The 18,670-nt window shown below is 38.6% G+C and overlaps 1 protein-coding gene and 1 pseudogene across 10 annotated transcripts in view; both read right to left on the reverse strand.

Annotated features, from left to right (window-relative positions):
* Nucleotides 1-18,670, reverse strand: part of Dock3 (dedicator of cytokinesis 3) — a 299,780-nt gene that overhangs the window by 142,555 nt on the left and 138,555 nt on the right. For 8 of the 10 annotated variants that reach the window (XM_031343655.1, XM_031343658.1, XM_031343657.1 and 5 more), the window contains 2 exons: nt 14,380-14,421; nt 13,529-13,683 (listed from right to left, as the gene is read on the reverse strand). In XM_031343655.1, coding sequence (XP_031199515.1) covers nt 13,529-13,683; nt 14,380-14,421 — 197 coding nt within the window. Of the gene's footprint in view, nt 1-9,192; nt 10,509-11,277; nt 11,389-13,528; nt 13,684-14,379; nt 14,422-18,670 lie in introns of those variants that run through there. The other 2 variants (XM_031343663.1, XM_031343664.1) reach the window with 2 other exon arrangements.
* LOC116072293 lies at nt 15,278-15,791 on the reverse strand (annotated as a pseudogene).

Raw genomic sequence — 18,670 nt, forward strand, 5'->3', positions numbered from 1 at the left:
TTGTTTCCACAGAGGTAAAAGGTAAGTCTATTGCTGAAGACACCATGCACACCATACACAGAACCCACAGACCCCTGATTTAGAGCTAACCTGAATGGTTTCTCCCTGAGCATTAGCTTTCATGGTACTGTAAAGCTATGCAAGCTTCAAAGGAGAAAACTAACCAACAGTCTTGTCAGCTCTGATGCCTATGAACTACAACAACTAGCATGGCACAATACCTCTATGGGTATAGTAGTGGCATGCATACTTTTCCTCCCTCCAATATAATATTGGCATACATACTTTGGTGGTAACTAATAGCTCCCTAATTGGATTTAAGACCTGCTTAACAAGAAGGAAATCAGGGCTGGTACTGGAAACCTGGCCAAGTACCCAGGCTGGTGAAGTTATGGATCTTAAAAAAGAACCTACAACCATCACTTTACTAAACAAACATAGTCCCTACCTACATTTTAAATACTATACTTATACCCACAGCTAAGTGTGTTCTTCACCTCTCATCAAGGAAACATCTCTTTGCAACAAACATAGAAACTATTACAGAAAACCATTACTAATCAAAATGCCAGGTTATAGAGCACAGCTCCAATAGATACCTCTGCAAAACAATTTCCAAACGTAAAGCTCTAGGAACATTGCAGAGAGAGCAGGACAATTAGGACGTCGGAGGGTCAGGGAGCTGGCTGTGATGCTGTGTCTCCTAGCCATGATAAAGCCACAGTCATAGAGTCTCACTAACATGAGTGACTAAACATGAGCTAATCACATACAACAATAGAATGTTAAAGTGGGCAAAGGAAAGACTCCAAGTCTCCAACCCTAAACAAAGAAATACAGAAAACAACGGAATGCAAGAGTGGGAGAAATAGTCTTCCCCAGAGAAAACACCTATTAGTTATACCTGAAAACATACATAAGTAGCATGCAGACTCAACAGGTTGTGAGTGAGTGTGTGTGTGTGTGTGTGTGTGTGTGTGTGTGTGGACACACATACACACATAGTAACAACATGAATTTGAAAGAGAACAAGGAGGGATATATAGGATGTTTTGGAGAAAGAAAAAGGAAAGAGGAAATGATATAATTATAATCTCAAAAAATAAAATTCATGTGAATTTTTAAACTGACTTAATTTTTTGAGATTATATCATTTCCTCCTTCACAGAGATGGAAATGGAGAGGAGCCTGAGGAAAAGAAGGTCCAGCAACAGGTCCAAAGTGGGACCCAGCTCAAGGGGAGGTCCCAAGGCCTGACACTATTACTGAGGCTATCATGACCACACTCCACAAGACCTAACAAGCGGCTAAAAGAGTCAGATGCAGATATTTGCACCCAACCAATGGACAGAAGCTGCTGACCTGTTGTTGAATTAGGGAAAAGCTAGAAGAAGCTGAGGAGGAGGGCGATCCTTTAGGAGGACCAGCAGTCTCGGTTAATCTGGAACCCTGAGATCTCTCAAACACTGAACCACCAACCAGACAGCATACTCCAGCTGATAAGAGGCCCCCAACACTTATACAGCAGAGGACTGCTGGGTCTGAGTTCAGTCAGAGAAGATGTTCTAACCCTCAGGAAACTGGAGGCCCCAGGGAGTTTAGAGGTCTGGGTAGGTGGGGGATGGGGACTTCCTCAGGGAGACAGGGGGTGGGGAGGAGGTATGGGAAGTGGAACAGTTGGAGGGTGGATGGGGTGCGGGTGGGGGGAATAAAATCTGGACTGTAAAATAAATAGAAAAAGAAAAAAATTAGTAAAAATAAAAAAATAAAAATTCACATTAAACTAGAAACATAAAAACAAAATTATTCTTTACCAAATTTTTGAGTCTAATAAGACACAAAGAGAAGCCAAAACCCGAAACATAATGTAAAACTGCTACACATAGTACAGGGACTCTGGCCAGCTCAGCCTGGCAAACATGGTTCTAGCAGGCCTTGCCTTTCAACCCCAATTCCTTCTGCCATGAGATTTCATTCCTAAAGTTAGCTGCCAAGGTCTATTACCTTATTTGGCCACTTCCTCCTCCTAAGGCGGACTATGACTACCAAGGTTCAGTTATCAAAGCATTCAAGTCCTGCAATCAAAAGCCCCCTTTGGCTCAGCTAAGCAACGGGGCTCCTTCCTTTCTCTTTATAAACTGCCATTTGCCTATGGGCCACATCTGTCTCCCATCCATCCAGAGGTAGTTTTTTGTCCCCTTTCCAGACAAATACCCCTGCCCCCTCTCTTGTTCCCTTCCCCTTCTACCTTGTCTTTTTTCTCCTATCTTTGTCTCTTATTTTTTGCTATCTGTTCCTTCAGGGCAAATAAATCTCCCTTGTGCGGAGAACTTTATCTTAGAGCCCTGAGCCAATACTTTTCCTTTCACACAGAAAGAGATAGACCAATTGCTGGGGCAGAAAACAGGCAGCCACAAAGAGATATTCAAATGGGCTCTAGAAATGTGACGAGCCTTTTATTATTTGGCAAGTGGTAATGATAACAAGAAAAGGGTTTGAAGAGAAGACAATCAAGAGACTTGAGTATGATGTAGCTTGTCCCATGAGGATGCTCAGAGCATGAGTTTAAAAGGCACTGGGAAGCCAGAGGGTAGCCAACACTGTTGTACAGCATTGTGAAATCATATATGAGGATTCTTTAAACTTGCTTATTATGACTAGTTAGAAGCTTGTTCAAAATGTGTATCTTGGGGCACCTCCTCAGGCATTCTACAGCAGAATCCCTTCAGATGGTCTTAGCTCAGTCTTGAAAGCTCAACCCCAGAAGCAGCACAAAATTATCAGTGTTTAGAATGGTGGCATGGGGGAAAAGGGGGACTAGAAAGATGGTTCAGCAGTTAAGAGCACTGACTACTCTTCCAAAGATCCTGAGTTCAAATCCCAGAAACCACATGGTGGCTCACAACCATCCATAATGAGATCTGATGCCCTTTTCTGGTGTGTCTGAAGACAGCTACAGTGTACTTAGATATAATAATAAATAAATCTTTGGACCAGAGTGAGCTGGGCCAGAGCGAGCAGAGGTCCTGAGTTCAATTCCAAGAAACCATATGATGGCTCTGTACAGCCATCTGTACAGTGTACTCATACACATAAAATTAAATGAATCAATCAATAAATAAACCTTTAGAATGGTGGCAGAGACAACGTGGAAGCCAGAGGCAACATGGAAGCCAGGTTAGTGACACAGGAAACCAAGACAATCCCAACAAGCTGTATAGCTTTACAACTAAATAGGTGAACAGATCTGAGATATATTTAAGGAGACAGAGTTGATCAGATTTAGCAGTTGGCTGGATGTGGTAGAATCAACCAGAGAGGATATAAAGAAGAGAGACAGAAAATTTACATGCATGTTGAATTTGAGGTGTGGGACATATAAGTGAACAGAAAAACCAAGTTTGAAGTTCAGCAAAAATGTTGATTTGCCTTCCTTTAGAGTGCTATATGAGAACACGTTAGCTAGCCTATCAGCTATATGGGACACTCCAGTTCCTCTGAATAACAAATCCATGCCCACCTCCTACTTCAATATTGGAAGTGCTGTACCTGGCCACCATCTTAAATTAGGGCCTGCCTACACTTGAGATTAGTAAATTCTAGGGACTTGAAAGCAAGAAGAAATTCAACTTGGGGAGCCTTGGGGACACACTGCCCAGGTGTTCAGTTGGGAGGGCTACAATAAACAGCCACAGAGAAAGGGAATGTCTGACAGAATCATGCTGAGTTAGGCCGTGAGGGCTAGGCTGTGAAGGGTATGCAAGTCAGTGAACATGAGTGTAGAAATCAGGGAACACATCCTTCTATCAGTATCCATGTGTGAAAATGCCTTTAACACCAACTCTAGTGACGCAGAGGCACAAAGCCAGCCTGGTCTATAAAGCAAATTCCAGGACAGCCAGGAACACAGAGAAATCCTGTCCTGAAAAACCTAAACAAACAAACAGATGAATGAATAAATAAATAATGACATATATATTAAGCCAGTAAAGACATCTGTGTAGGTCCAGTGATTTATCTGACCTAAGGTATCTGAGTATTCAGTAGCAGGAGTCAATCCAATTTGCATAGTTCAAGGCTCTTGTGCACATTTGTGGGGTGCGGGGTTGTGAGCAGCTCTGGAACCTATAGAATGAGCATTTGTTTGGGAGTATCAATGTTTGAAGATCGTACAGCTTTCAGGAGGACCTGTCTTCCATTACCAGTGGGTAACTGAGGTCTTATAAGTCAGTGCCTAAGGAAGCCTGCAGCTGACGCCATTCATTTGGGTATTGCTCAGTAGGTATTAACTTACTGGAACATAAAAAGTATAGCACCTTATTTTTGCATTCCAAGTTTTAAAAGTAAATGTTTTAAAATAAGTATTATAAACAAGTTACATCCAGTATTCTTAAACTACATTCTAGATGGAGTAGTTTGGCTAAATATTCAGCAGGTACCGTAATTCAGCTCTTGTAAACAAAGGTTCTTAAACTTTCTTACATATTAGACTCATAGAAGTTCTCTTGATTTAACTGTCCCAGGCAATGACATGAGTACTGGCAACTGAGAACTGAAATCAACATGCAGAAAAGGTAAGGCTACAGGCATAAGCTGGGGATGGCATAGCCTATAATCCTAGCATTTGAAAGACAGAGGCAGGAAGACATTAGAGGCAAGCTGGGTGTAGTGAAATTCAGTCTTAACAGCAAGATAAGAGAAGGCAAAACCTTTTGTCTAAAACCTGTTCTTTTAAATATGTCCTTTCCTTTTACATTATTGCTCTGAGTAATAGACTCAGCAGTCACCCAATAGTCAATTGACACTTCCCTTACTTCTAAGAAAATGTCACTTGAATGTGTATGGACACTTTCAATGGCTAGCTTATAAGTCTCTGTTTTTCTAAATATGATAACACAGTTTATTTATAGTAATACATACAAATCTAAGGATGTGACAATTATTTTGCTTATGTAACTACCATGCAAACCTTGTTACAGAATGCTACTGGCCCTCCAACACCTTCCCACCCCTCACACCCACCTATTCCTACTAAATACCTAGGTATTTAGAAACAGTATTCAGATCTGTTTTCTTTAGGCTTACTTACTCTTAAATCTGATATAAATGAGATTATTTACATGTGTCATATGAACTCTGACTTTTAAGATTCATTCTTATTATAGGTACCAATTTTTTTTATTGTTGATGAGTATTACACTATGTGAACATTCTTCAATTATTTACTCATTCTCCTGTTGATATTTCTGGGTATTATGAGCTTTAATTAGACATTCTTATTTTGTTTTGTATTTTGTCCTGTTTTGTTTTGCGACAGGGTTTCTCTGTGTAACCCTAGCTGTCCTGGAATTCACTCTGTAGAACAAGGTGGCCTCAAACTCAATAATTTGCCTGCCTCTGCCCACTAAGTGCTGGGATTAAAGGCATGTGTCACCACCTGGTGTTCTTTGAATATTTTTATCAACCTAGGTCTTATTTTCCTTGGGTTTGCTGAGGAAAGAAATTGCTAGGACCAAGTCTAGGCATGCTTATCTCTATTAAGAACTGGTCCAAGATAGGTGGGGGCACACAGGAGGTCAGTACTGCAGCACAAAGGGCAGCACTATGAAGCTGCGGCAGTGGGCACTGGGACTACTTTGGGGCACAGTGCCTACCAGAGTTGTTGGTGTCTTGTGGCCACCAATCAGTGTGCAGTACCTGTAGGCTGCGTGCTGCAGGTTCTGAAGCATAAGATGTTTTGGTATAAGTGGATCAATTCACATGCTGGCAGCCTTGTTGGTTTATTCTAGACAATGGAATCCTGTCCTACTAACATCCATAGGATGATGTCTTCAAAGGAAGTATAAACATGGCAGTTTGTGAGACTAAAGCCCATTCAACAGACAACACAAGAATAAAATTAACCATTTCCAGGAAAACAGCATTTCTACGTGAGTTCAGTAAATGCCATCAAGAAACAAAGTGTCTGGTTGTCCTTGGGAGCTCCAAAACATGTTTGACTGACAATAAGACTAAAATAGAAAAAGAAACATGAGACTAGCAATCTTTGAAAACCAAACTGTCTGAATTTTGCCTTTACTGTGATCTCCTAATAGAGCAGGCTTGAATAATCCAGGAGTTTGTACACCATGCTAAGAAATATCCATGAATGAAGCCTCTTCCCTCTAATATGTTCAACACAACACTTGAGGAATGTGTGGAGATAGCAAATGCCAAGTCTAAACCTGAGATGTTTCAAAGGCCTCATCTGGATCCCTCAGTTTCCCTTATGTCTCCCTTTGTGCAGATGATGAAGGATCTGTTAGCCACCCTGGTTCTTGCAGTTCAGAGGAGCAGCTGCTCTAACAAAGACACAGCATCTGTACTTCACTGACTTTCTCAGTGACGTCAAAACTCTTGGACAGACTCTTGTAATGATAGTCCACCTGAAAACCCAGACAGACCTCTTCACTTGATTATGAGTCAGCATCAGTAACCATTTCCAAAGAAAGCAAATTTATGGCCAAGATACAATTAGAAGAAGCTCTTCCACCCTCTCCATGAGGAAACTGTTGTGTTGAGCTTCCTCTCAGTATTGCTGTTCAAAAGCTACTGTAGTAAACTACAAGGTAGTTCTCCCTTTTCCTTACGATTTCTCTGTACTTAATATGATATTGTAAACAAAACTCACATATACTTTTAAAGCGTACTTAATTGTTCTATAGTTCATTCACAAGAGTATTTTCCAAGTAACTTGAGAGTATGAATGTGCATTTTTTTAAACAAATGATGGCATAACATTTTGATATCCATAAGAAAAATGAAGATATTTTTCTAAAAAACTATAAGGGACTGACTGCTTGACGAATATATCATAGTTTATAAATAAGAAACCTTACCAAGTTTACTTGACAAACGTAATATATATGTATATATATATGTATGTGTGTATGTGTGTGTGTGTATATATATATATATATATATATATATATATATATATATATATGCACTTATGCACAGACCAAGGTCATTTCATCCCAGATACATGCATTATGACAATAGTTTGATACTGATTGTATCATATTGCTTTAATCTCAGTATCTTTAGCCCACCTACTATGACATATTAAGCATTTTTTAAAAATCAGACTTGTAACTACCCTGAGAGCACACCCAGCAACCATAAACTTTGCCCCCATACCCTGTGCTCCATTTCCCTCCCCACAACTCTGCCTGCAATCCCAGAGGCTTGATAGCCAGGGACAACCAGGTTAGAATGGGGCCCAAGCCCTTGCCTAACATATTCCACTAAAATTGTGATGGGCCTCTCTGTTCTGCTGGGACTCTATTGAGAACTCCAACTGGCTGCTTAAACACCTAACCTGGGAGAAACTTGAGGAGGGCTGGGGGGATAAGGTGGGGTGGGGTGGGGATATCCTCTTGGAGACTGAGGAGGAGAGGGAATGGGATGAGGAACTGCCAGAGGGTAGACCAGGAGGGGGATAACAACTGAACTATAAAAATCATTAAAGATAATTTAAAGCATTTCTATTTTTATTAGAGCTTGAAAGAAAAGGATTCCCTTTTATGTATTTAGGTAGAAAATTTAAATGAGCTATCAAGGTATTTATGGAGTCTTTTACAAGCTTGATTTAAAGAACCATTATGAAACATAATGACTTTCTATGGGGTGGGATCATTTTAGCAATAATGAACCAAAGTGAAGATGAGTAATCAGCAGGATCTAATTTCAAGTGAATTCAAATCTATTCCACAACCAGGGTAAGCCATCTAGAATGTTCTCTCTCAAAAAGCAGCAGCCAGCCATAATGGCAGATGCTATTAAAATAAAATATTTATTTAGCAATGTTTAGATAAAATATTCTTTTCTACCTAAAATTTGAGGGTTTGTGTTATAATTATATATATTTTGTATTTGAAATTTTATTTCCATCCCCTCCCCCCACATTTTTTGCTTTGGGTAACAAACAATAATTGTGGGTTCCTGGTTCCTGTTAACTGCTAAAGACAAACCTAGTCTCAAAGTTTTTTTATCATTTGTGCTATTTCCATAACTTTATCTATTTTGCAGTTACCTTAATATCTGTTATCTCTTGCTCTATGGCACTAGCCCTGCCCTGTTCTGTGCTGACATTCACATCAGTTCCTAGATGTTGAGGTCATGGGGAGGTAAGCTGTTGCTAGGAATTGATTGGACCCCAAGTTTATACGTGCTAAGCTTGTGTTCTACTATTGAGCTACATACTACCCTCTTTGCTTTTAAACACTGTTCAATACATTCTTCAAAATGAGTCTTAATGTAGTGGTTGATCAGACAGAACTGAGTACTTAAGACTGTTTCCATTCCTATTAGAGGATTCAAATATCCACTTTTAAAAGTCTTGTTCTGTCTTGAGACTTTTTTCCTTTTCTCTGTGTGTGCATGCTTGTTTGTTTGTTGAAAGACAGTCTTCCTATGTCACTCAGGTTTGCTTCAATCTTGTTTTTCCTGCCTCTGGGTATTTTTTGCTTGCTTTGTTGGTTTTTTGTTTTTGCTTTTTATTTTTTATTTTTCAGGAAAGAAGTATGTCTCACTATGTAGCTTCTGGCTGTCTTAGAATGCACTAGGTAGACTAGTCTGACCTTGAACTCACAAAGATCTGTCTACCTCTACCTCCCAAATGTGGAATTAAAGGTGTGCTCCAGCAGGCTGGCTCTTCCTCTATATTTTGAGTTACATCTGGGATTACATCATGTTCCATCACACCCAGCTTCTGACATGATCTTTAATAACTGAAGATCTAAGGTCTGGCAGATTTTTTTTTTACACTACTTGGGGAAGAGAAAAGCATATTCTAGTTTACTGAGAAAATTCTCTCCTTTCACAAAACCACCTCCAACCACTAGAATATGTGTCTTAGGGAACCCAGGTACCGAGTCCTTCAAGCATTAAAATTCCAAAGGCAATAGACACAGGCTTTAAACTTGTTTCTTTAAGTTCCAGGTCTCAGACAAACATGTATTAGTTTAAATCTCTCCTAGCAAAATATATTTTAACAACAACAAACTTTCTAAATTCACAAAACTTTTAAGCTCTGATGATTTGACTTTTAATGTTTATATTTCCATTCAAGTATTCTTTAATTGTTTTTCAAATTTGACATTTAGTTTAGTCTAGAAGACACTGTGATTAGGGTTGGGAATGAGTGCTCACTTGATTCATTCTGCCGAGGACTCTGGGAAAGGCTAGAATGTCTTAATATGAATTCAAGCTGATTCTAGAGTGCTACTTTTTCAACTACAGACTTCACACTAGGAGTCCATCTTGTTAGATTATAACAAGTTTGTTCATCTCATCTGTTCATCTCATTTCAAGTTTGGTAACATCTTTGTTGGCATAAATCATATTCTAAGAAAAAAGAACTGAAAGGGAATTAGTCTGTGTGATGATTTAGACACTGAACCTCATGCAAGGACCTACATGTTGAAGGCACGTTTCTTAGAGTAGTGATATTAAGAGAACTTGTGGACCTTTAAAAGGTTGGAGCCTTAGTCCTTTATGGGAATGTGCCCTCTTGATATCCTAGTAAATGAATTTTCTGAACTTAGGTCAGAAGAGTCTTTCTGCTCTAATTTATGCTCTGTGCATAGAAGTTAAAATTTCTTATAAAGAACAGAAAACTTTTAAGAAATATATGAGTTTAAACTGTTTTTATCCGTGTCTGTAGAATGACACATCGACTCCTTTTTACACTGACTGGCATTGTCTGTCCCACTTGAGCACTGGACTCAGAGCTGATAAACATGGGACAGCAGTATCTAATCTAATCTAATCTAATGGATGACAGAAGGCAAACCTTTAGCCACAGGCTACTGAACATATCTAAAGTTAAAGTTTCACTCTGCGTCTGGTTTTCTCAGATGGCACTGACTTAAATGTTTCTAAGTTAGATCTGATATACTGAACACAGAAGTATATCAAGATAGCCTGGCAACTAGTAGGAAAAATATTGAGCTTTTAAAGCCAATTTGCATTCATTTGTCCTAACTTTCTGGTAGGAATTATATGAAAAACATAATAATGAGATAATAAAAATAATAAGATTACACACAATTTCATTTAAAACACAAGTTTCAGATCCCTAGCTTGCGTAAGGAAGGGGGAATGGGGTAAAGAAAAAGGATGATGCTCATAAATACCAATAGTAGGATAGGTCCTGTCTTATTCCTGCTAGAACTCACAGAAAATCTTCCTGAGACTTTGAGCATGGGTTAACGCCCATGTCTTAGAACAGTTAAGACAGCTGGAGTTTACCAGGACTTAACTAAAGGTCTATAATTATCTTCCTGAGCACCTGCAGGTAAGTTCTAGTTGTATTATAACACATGGCCTCTTCTGCAAAGGAAAACAAAATGTTAACTTTAATAAACAGACTGCTCACCTATAATTTTAAATGAAAATTTCTCTCCAGTGGCTTTTGAGTTCTCAGACCCAAATTATCTCATTTAAGTAGAAAGCTTAACTCTCAGACAGAGTCCTCTACTTCAATTACAAAAGTCGCTGATTTTTTTGTTTGTTTGTTTGTTTGGTTTTTTTTTTGTTTTTTGTTTTTTTGAGACAGGGTTTCTCTGTGTAGCCCTGGCTGTCCTGGAACTCACTCTGTAGACCAGGCTGGCCTCGAACTCAGAAATCCACCTGCCTCTAGTAGCTGATTTTTTTTAAAAAAAGTCTTTTCACAAGGATATTTTGGATGCTGAGTAAACTCCAGAAGGATATGAGGATGTTCTAGCTCTCTTTACACAGCATTCATATAAAGATGGCTAACGTAAGGGTTTACATGTGAGAATTAATACAGGTAAATTTCTGAGGACAAGGTCTTACTCTCAGGACCCAACTACAAAGCCTGACATTGAAAAGACTCTGTAGAGAATGTCAAGTGCATGATAAAATCAAACACTGGCACCTTGGAATTTCTGGAGACTGCTAAATTTGCAGAAGTTCACTAAAAAGACCTGGACATTATAATACCATACACAGACACACCAGTGGTGCAGAGAAAATACACAAAACAATGATATTCTTTTGTAAATAAGGAAATTTACATACTAGAAAAGATAGGTATCATTTTGGCAAGTTGTAGGGTGGGGTGCCACTTTCCTGGGCACAGAAAGCAGAGGCAGAGTGTAAAGCCAAGAAGAATTATTCTTATCCTAGATTTCATATAGTTTTCTTTGGGGGCTTACCTGGAATGTCCCACAATCCTTTTTTGTCTTTCCCCTTTGGAATGGGAATGCCTACCTCAGCACTGTACTTTGGAAGTATATAAATTTTTCATAAGTTCACAGCTGGAGATAAATTTTGGCCCAGGATGAATTATTTCTCAAGTCTCACCATATTCTGGTTTAGATATTTAGATGAGATTTTGGATTTTAGAGTTGATGCTGGAACAAAGAATTCTGTTGGGACAAAGTGAATGTATTTTATATGTCAGAAAGATATTCATTAGGGGGTGACAGGGACAGAAGGTTATAAACCATGTTTGTGTCACTCTCAAATTACTACTGAAATTCTGAATCTATATAAGTAGTTGGTGTCTTTAAGAGGTAGTTAAGGTAGAACCCTCCAGAGTGAGGGCTGGAGAGGCAGCTGATTAGTTAAGAGCACAGGGAATGTGAGTTGACTTGGCAACACCCATGGGGTGGCTCACAAATGCTCATAACTCCAGCTGCAGGGATCAAATGCCTCTAGGGTCTATGGGCACCTACACACAGGTGCTCATGCCCATACACAAACATACATAAACACATAATTAAGATAAATATTTTTAAAAGAAGGAATGAGAGTGGTAGGGGAAGAGAGGATGGATTTCTCTTTCAGTGGAGTGAGAATTATATATATAAGATGGTCATCTGTGAATGTGAAAAACCGCTAACCCCAAGCACTGGCTCAGCTGGCACCGTCATGATGGTTTTTCTAGCTTTTAGTACTGTAAGAAATATAACCCTTCCAGTCTATGACTTCTGTCTTAGAAGCCTGAGTTAAAACATAACACACAGACAATAAAAAGAATCAAAATAATTGATTATTTATTTGTTCAAAAATATTTAATGAATAAAATTAGTCGCAGTCTGTAATTATACAACCTTAGCTACAATCCTGCATGCCTCATCAACTTATAGATGCTATCATTACTCATATTGCATCATCATTAGTCCACCAATATTATTTATATGCTAAGGGGAACAGTGCTTTAATTTATTTTTGTCAAGATCAGAGCACTGTACAATGTGCAAGTTAACATTTTCTTTCTCATTATTTTAACTTTCATTAACAAAAAAATCCCCAAAATAAAAGCTACATTAATGTTCTCCAATGATGAGAAAACTCCCAAGTAATATAAATTAACTCAAGATTTTTTTTCTCTTGGCTCCACTTAGTAAATGACCACAGAGAAATGTCTGAAATCTCTAAAATGGTATTTTGGCTACAAATGCCACCTCACACTAACAGGTCTTTGTGCCCTCTAGACAAAAGAAAGTCTAGGGTCTCCTTAATTTTCCTTACCATGGAGTCAGCAGGCAGTACTGTAGTTATTTGTGTCACAGACCAAAGCTCTGCCAATGTAGTGTGAAGCAGCTCTTTTGTTGCCTTTTTTCCAAATCAAAGCAAAAATGAGTGACAATGGCAGCCTTCCTTCCTTTCTGTTCAGAAGATGCACTCCTCTCACAGGGCTTCAACAGTACTGAGGCTGAAGCTGCCCTCAGACCTAACACTCTTTCTTCGTGGTCCCTCTCACTCACAGAGAGCAAAGCAAGCCAGGGCCCAGTACTTTCTGAACTCTGGGACTGGTCATTTTTGCTACATTATCTTTGCCCTTAAGATTCTTCTCTACCTTTTCTCTAGAATTAAACACAACACACTTTTTCTAAATCAGTAATTAATAACCACGTGGAATTAGGTATAGAAGAAAAAGAAGCTACTCAAGTCATAGATGTGCTCTGGAATATCCTTCCAAGGACACGTGTTGAAGGTTTGATCCCATTTGGTGATATCACTAAAAAGTGATGAGGAACAACAGGAAGCTGGAGGATGTAGTGATTGGATTACACCACTTACGAGTACACTGAGATGCTAGCTAGCCCTTCTTCTGTCTCTTTCTGCTTCCTAGTTACCACACAGTAAGCATTCCACTCTATCAGTACTTCAATGGTGCGATGCAATTCTGCCTTAAAACAAGCCTCAAACAATGAACACAGTCAACCATGGCCTGAAACCCTTGAGGCAGGGACTGAAATAAATCTCTTCTTGAAAGTTGCCTACCTCAGGTATGTTGTCACAGTGATGGACAGTGATGAACATGGGATAGTGTAGATGACTTCAAGGGCTACTGGGAACTGGAGCCAAAGTCCCAGCTAATAAGACAAAGCTACTGTATTTTATCTCCTCAATGCATTTACTCTGAAGGCCAGAGTGGTCTTTGACCCATCCCATTCTAGTAAATATAAATAACATAAATAAAAACTTCAGCAAAACTTCTCAGGACTCTTACCTGATCTGCTTGCCTTCCCTCATGTCATATAGAGAAAAGAAAACATCACTATCTTCACCAATCGTATTATAGGTGAAACTCTTTAGGCTGAAGAAGAAATGATGTGGTACTGGCATTCGGCAGGTTTCCCCATGCCTTGGGCGCATTGTATCTACCTAATCAGGGAAAGCAAAAGATTGTGATTTATATTTTAATTGCTCATTATATTCATTAAGGAACAAAACATTACTAACTCTCATTGTACTGACAAAGGGATTACTAAATGGGTGGACTGGGTCTGCTCTGGCAATGTGGACTACTACAGCACACTTAGACTGAGCTGGGCAAATACCTAATGCGTTGATTGTACTGTTAGGTGGTAACAGTTACCATTCTCGCTGTCTTGTTTTTTTTGTTTTTTTTTTTTAATGTATTTTGGAGACAGGGTTTCTCTGTGTAGCCCTGGCTGTCCTGGAACTCACCCTGTAGACCAGGCTGGCCTGAAACTCAGAAATCTGCCTGCCTCTGTGTCCCAAGTGCTGGGACTAAAGGCGTATGCCACTACCGCCCAGCTCTCATTATCATTTTCTCTCTTCCCAAATAAACCCTTTTTTAGTTCCCCAGTCTATTTTGTTAGAAAGATGGTGTAACACAATCAAGGTTTTAGGGAGGCAAATATGAGCTGAATACAATAACATATATGGTATGTAAATGTCAAAAAAGCCCATTGTTTTCATATGCCCTAAAATTTTTAATTACAAAGTAGGACCCTGAAAGGTGAATGGGTTTGTTGCTTCTTGATGTTTTCATGTATACAATATCTTAAAAGAAAGAGTTGAAGGAAAAGCGGGGAGTTTGAGAACATCACTTACTTGAGATGTGCTCTGCTGTACACTCTGTCGGCTAGATAAATGCTATAGAAAAAAGAGACAAAGAGTCAGTTTGTGGTGGAGGAGACTAACTTTAAGTAAGTCCCCTCTAACCTACTCAGCCTACTATGCCTTTTACAGTTATTTCTCACTTAAAAAATATTATTCATACTCGATCGAGACAACTAAGGCTCAGAGCAATGGACTGGTTTGCTGAAGGTCACACAACAAGAAGGTGGTTTGGTCTGTATGTAAAACCCAAGCCCCTCTGTTCCTGAGTAATAGCCAAGCCACATGAGGGTGGGTACTTGTTGGATTTCGGATTTGGCAATATCTTTCACACTGAATAATTTTCTGTGTTGTTGAAGGCAGTTTCTTCAGGCTTTCTGTTCCCTTATCACTGGCTGAAGCTACAAGAAATAGATTACAATTTGAGTTCTATCACTTTAGGCTGTGTCCTTTTTTTTTTTTTTTTTTTTTTTTTTTTTTTTGAGAAAATAATTTTAAGTTCTTTGAAACAACAGCTATGTAACAATCCCCACCATACCTGCTAGACAGTGAAATCAGCATCTCGTACTAGATCAACTATCCAAAGCTTTGTTTCTTTTGTGGTGGGAGTTTCGAAGGACAGGTGAACAACTATTAATAAAAGGTTGTTCTTGCTAACCCAGCATTGTAATTCCAGTCTTGGAACCTCTGAATAGATGAATGTAAGGAAGATATGGGAAGTAAGGAGCTGGTTGGAAACACAAAGGGTGAGTCTTAAGTTCTGGCCCCTGGTTGCCTTCTGTGCTGAGACACAGTACAAGGTCTCAGAATAAAGCTTTGGAATGAAGCTGTAAGGGAAGCAGGCCCCACGAGGTAGAAACAGTGGACCCAGAATGCAGTGCTGGGGTGGGCATCAGGAACTATGGGGTTTCTTCTTGGCTTCCAAGTCCTTTTAAAAATCATAATCTCCAGCCGATGGTGGCGCACACCTTTAATCCCAGCACTTGGGAGGCAGAGGCAGGCAGATTTCTGAGTTCGAGGCCAGCCTGGTCTACAGAGTGAGTTCCAGGACAGCCAGGGCTATACAGAAAAACCCTGTCTCAGGAAAAAAAAAAAACAAAAAAAACATATATATATATATACATACACTCACAATCTCTTCAAGTTTTTAGCTAAGTTTCACATGAATCTCATAGTTCTGAGCCAGAAACATTCCAACCACTTTACCCAAACTAAATCCAAGCAGGAACTGAAACATGACATCAGTGAGGAGGGCAAGCAGCTCCTTCACTGCTTGGGGCCTCTTCCTCCACACCTAGGTTGTGAAATTTGAAAAAAACAAAAAAGAAAACAAAACCTACACAAAATCAAAACAAAACAAAACAAAATCCCAAAACAATAACTCTTTCCAATAGAGATTTCAACTATAAAACTAAGATTTGAACTTGTCTTATCTTTCCCAGGATACTGTTTCAGGCCATGAACATGTATGTACATAAGCCACAGGACAGTATTAAATTTCTTCTTCAATTGTTCTCTACCTTAAATTTTGAGACAGGGCTCTCAATGAACCTAAAGCTCACCAGCTTGCGAGGCTTGCTGGCCAGTGAACTCTAAGGATCCCTTAGGAAGGTTTTTGATGCTCAAATTATACAGTGGGAGAAGGTATTATATTGTAAGTTAGGAACTTAATTACCAAAGTATGATTCTACTTTTTAAATCTTGACTCATGTTTACTAGCTGGGTATTTTCTCATATATAAACTGAATATAAAATTTTGTGCTTAAATCAACTTCATAGAAGTTTATGTGGATTAGCTCTATAATAGCAATAATTTAATAAATTAATTAACTCAATATAATGCCTACCATATTATAAATGGAAAATTGTAATTACAATTAGTATTATTATTATTTCTTTAATTGGTATTCTTCTTATACTATATTACAGGGAAGAAAGTCATTCAAGTTTAAGAGAAAATCCTGTCTAAGAACATCATGATATTACAAACATTTAGTACCCGGTGCTAGTAAACTCTTAATTATTGTTTCTACCCTGTTTCCTTTTTGCCCCTAAAGGTATGTAGCAGAACCCATTTGATGCTTCACATAGCATGAATAAGAATTATTATTCTTTCAATAGAATTACTTTCTTTCACAAATACATTTAACAGAAACTGGAAACATATGTCCCTCAACCAAAGAATGGATAAAGAAAATTTGGTACATTTATATAATAGAGTATTACTCAGATGTTTAAAGAAAATCACATTGTGAAATTCACAGGCAAATGGATGGAACTAGGAAAATTCATCCTGAGTGAAACAAAGCAGACCCAGAGAGACAAATATGGCACATATTCACTTCTGAGTGGATATTAGCTGTGTAAGTAAAGAATAACCCCACTACAATCCACAGACCCAGAGAGGCTAAGAAACACGGAAGGATCTAGGGGAACACATGGATTTCCCTGGGAAGGGGAAATAGAATAGACTTTTGCAGGCAGACTGAGGGCAGGTGGAGACGGGAGGAGGAACAGAGGGAGAGAGTAAATGGAGAGACAACTTAAACTGGAGTGCCTATGTGGAAACTTAGTGCAGTGCAAAGATCATTGAACCTATGAGGGTGACTCTAGCAAGGACTCCTACTAATGGAGAATACAGAGCCTGAACCAGCCATGTTCTGTAACCAGGCAAGGCTCCACCATTTGTCCTGCCTACAAGATGTGCTGAGACACTGGTGGCTCAGAGCTTGTGGGAGTAGCCAACCAACAATAATGCACTGAATGCAACATAAACTACCTATATTTATTAAGGTGTTCTTTAAAAAAACATGTATGACAAGGAGTACTAAAATTGGAAAGTTTCAAGCTTAGTTTTTATAATCTCTAATTTTATTGAAATGTGAATTTAAAACACTTTTTTGGACCTCACTGATCATTGATAACTGTTAGGACTTAGAAATGTATCTATTATTGTCTATTTCCTTTTTATAAAATATTTGGTTTTTAAATTTTTGTTTTATTACATGTTTATGTGTACAGGTGTTCTACTTATATGTATGCTGTATACTACGTATGTGCCTGGTACCTGTGATGGCCAGCAAAGTGTGTCAGATCCTCAGGGACTGGTGGAACCAGTAGTTACCATGTGGGTGCTAAGAATCAAACTCAGAAAAAGCAGGCATTACTCTTAACTGCTGAGTCATTTTCCAGCTTCCCAAAAGATTGCACTTATTAGGAAATAGAGAGACACAGACAGACACACACATGAACACACACACACATACACACAAAATACACACAGTGTACAGAGACAGAGACAGGGAGAGACAAAGAGACAGACAGACAGACAGACAGACAGACTGACTGACTGACTAACAGATGGACTGACTGACTGACTATGTGCATGTGAGTCTAGGTGCTCATGTAGGCCAGGAGCAAACATCAGATCCTCTTTAACTGCAGCTATAAGTCCAGGTGTATACATGTAGGTGCCAAGGGTGTTGAGGGCAGAATTTAGGACTTCTGAAAGAGCAGTACAGTAGGTATGTTCTCTTAAACACACCAGGCCCAAATTATCATATTTCTGTATTTTAGCTAACATAAAATCCCTAGGTGGTAAATTTTTAAACTCTAATTTTTCCTTCATTTTAGCTAATTCTTTTTTGTTGGGTTGTTTATTTCTGTTTTCAAGACAGAGCCTCTGGCTGTCCTGGAACTCACATATAGACCAGGTTCACCTTAAAAATCATAGAGATCCACCTATCTGTGCTTCTCGAACACTGGGATTAAAAGTATGTGCCCTATAACTAGTTTATTATATACCTGATTCTTTCAATGTAAAAACAAATATACAACACAAAAGAAAGAATAGGAAAAAAAAGACTTGAATTTAAGATTTCAGGATAAGTCAGTATTTTGACAAAAATTTTTAATAGAAATAAAGAATATACTTTAAAAGCTAAATATCTTTAAAGATTTGCAATAAGAATTATTAGTTTTTTACCCATTTGTCTTGCTTCATAAAGGTAAACAATTTTAACTCCTGTTTTTCTCCAGAACCTATCTAATACTTCTAACTGCTATGGTTATACTGTTCTTTCTTTACCCAGTTTTAAATTATACAGTAACTTTTCATTGCAGCACCTTAAAACTTAAGCTCTTCACATCTTCTCCTTTCATGTGTCTTCCTCTTAAAACTTTTAGCTAAAACTGTTCATAATATTATAACCTAAATATTTTTTTACTGCTAAATAAGTCAATACACTTCAATTCCCCCACCCTTTTTTTTTTTTTTTTTTTTTTT

The sequence above is a fragment of the Mastomys coucha genome, unplaced genomic scaffold (genome assembly GCF_008632895.1).
Source record: "Mastomys coucha isolate ucsf_1 unplaced genomic scaffold, UCSF_Mcou_1 pScaffold23, whole genome shotgun sequence".
Taxonomy (NCBI): Eukaryota; Metazoa; Chordata; class Mammalia; order Rodentia; family Muridae; genus Mastomys; species Mastomys coucha.